Source organism: Brassica oleracea, chromosome C9 (assembly GCF_000695525.1).
Source record: "Brassica oleracea var. oleracea cultivar TO1000 chromosome C9, BOL, whole genome shotgun sequence".
Taxonomy (NCBI): domain Eukaryota; kingdom Viridiplantae; phylum Streptophyta; class Magnoliopsida; order Brassicales; family Brassicaceae; genus Brassica; species Brassica oleracea.
The window spans coordinates 5,154,352-5,156,128 of record NC_027756.1 but is presented as its reverse complement, the minus strand read 5'-3'; the positions used below and the strand labels follow the sequence as shown (position 1 = coordinate 5,156,128).

The 1,777-nt window shown below is 42.2% G+C and overlaps 1 protein-coding gene across 1 annotated transcript in view; it reads right to left on the bottom strand.

Annotated features, from left to right (window-relative positions):
- LOC106314174 (UPF0235 protein At5g63440-like) overlaps positions 1 to 1,452 on the bottom strand; it is a 6,389-nt gene extending 4,937 nt beyond the window's left edge. Inside the window, exons 1-4 of the mRNA XM_013752101.1 lie at positions 1,369 to 1,452; positions 1,190 to 1,250; positions 947 to 1,101; positions 769 to 865 (exon numbers count right to left, since the gene is read on the bottom strand). Coding sequence (XP_013607555.1) covers positions 769 to 865; positions 947 to 1,101; positions 1,190 to 1,250; positions 1,369 to 1,452 — 397 coding nt within the window. The remainder of the gene's footprint in view (positions 1 to 768; positions 866 to 946; positions 1,102 to 1,189; positions 1,251 to 1,368) is intronic.
- Positions 1,453 to 1,777: the final 325 nt, after the last annotated feature.

The window sequence follows — 1,777 nt, the reverse complement described above, 5'->3', positions numbered from 1 at the left end:
ACACGAACTATACAACCAAACATTCAGAAACAAACCAATCAATTCGAACAAACCAAGCAAATCGTTTCCTCTAATTCGCAGACCTTAACTTAGAGACAGATGATTAACAGATATAGAAGACAAACCTGGTATCGTTCTATTCGGAAGACGACGGCGAGATCCTTCTGGAATCGGTGAGAATAGACGACGGCGGCCGAAAACTACCGGCGAGAGAGAGAGAATAGTGAGACGATGCAAACCCAGATCAAATACCACGCATGCAAAAGGGAATCAAACCAAAAAAAAAATTAGATCCACAAAACAAACCGATAATCGAAAAAAAAACTCAGAGAAGGAACACGAATCTGCTGGAGATTCGATGCGGCGGTAGAGCTTTGGATTGAATGGTGAATCCGTGTGGTTTACGACGCGGCTTCACTCCTCGTGTAATCGCCTTCGACGGAGAGAGAGAGAGAAAGAGAAGAGGAGAGAGAGAGAGAGAGAGAGAGAGAGAGAGAGAGAGAGAGAGAGAAGAGGGAGACGCAGAGAATGGTTCGAGACCGAATGACCTCTTCTCTCTACCGCTTCGTATCTCCTATCACAACTCGCCACGTGACACAAGCACCACCACCAAAACCTTCTTACGTAAAAATCAATTCCACTAATTAACTCATTTTTGGATTTAAATTTGACCCAAATAAATTATAAGAATCGGGGTAAGAAGCCCGATAATGATGCTCTAAGCAAAAACAAATTGTATAATCAATCAAACAGCGTCCTTTGTTTTACTTGTGATAGCTGAACGTTGCGCACGGTCTTCCACTTCTATTGCAACCTGAACAAGTCCACCGTCTAGCTGTGAAATGCAGGGAGGTACAGGCGCGTCCTGTAAGCCGCACAACATAACCATATCTAGTGTTTGATTTGTACAACTGTAAAAAAATATCTATCAAGGAACCAAACGTACCTGTGGGTTAGTTTCTGCAGCAACAGCACTAAGTGCTCCATCAACAATGTAAACAGAGGACGCTGTTTCAAGACTCTCTTCAGCACGGTAACAAACAAAAAGCTCACAACCGATACAGTTCATTCTAAACTGTCTCTCCATTTTACCTTCGCCGCAGGAATGTTAATCAAAACATAAAGAAACAAACTTTTAGATATTTGGTGCTTAAGAGTCTGGCTCATGGGCTCCAAATCAAGCCTTACCGTTTTAGTAAAACTTGTCCTTCCTCTCGGCGATCCGCGGTAGCGCCAAAGGCTTCTTCTCCCTACAGCTGGACCGGCCCAACACCAGACCCACTAAAAGAAAGCTGTGATTTTTATTCAACCCACTTTACGAGATAACCGGCTTGAAATCAGATCAGTGTTGGTTTATGAGCATTAAACCATTCGCCTGTTGAGGCTATGCCTGACTTGGAGGAGACATATGTAAATCATAGATACTACCGTTATGCTACGAGTCGTGGTCATGTAGGATCAATCGTATCTATAGAGCGCCTTATGAGTTCAATCACATCTGTCAAGCGCCTTATCATATGTTTAGAGGTTAAGCTTTTTCATCTATACTCTCTTTTTTTTTATAGAATCTTATGTTAAATACTTTTTTCGTCTGTGTTCAGTTTCTCTATGGTGTTGACTTAGTGTTTAACAAGCTTGAGCATTTGAAGCTGTGTGTGCATACAAGGAACTCATCGAATCTGCTTGCTCGGTTGCTCGAAGATTCTCCTATATAGGACGTCGAAATTTCGTCGTAAAAGAGGCTTTACATGGAATTATCGAGGAAACAAGTTTCGTC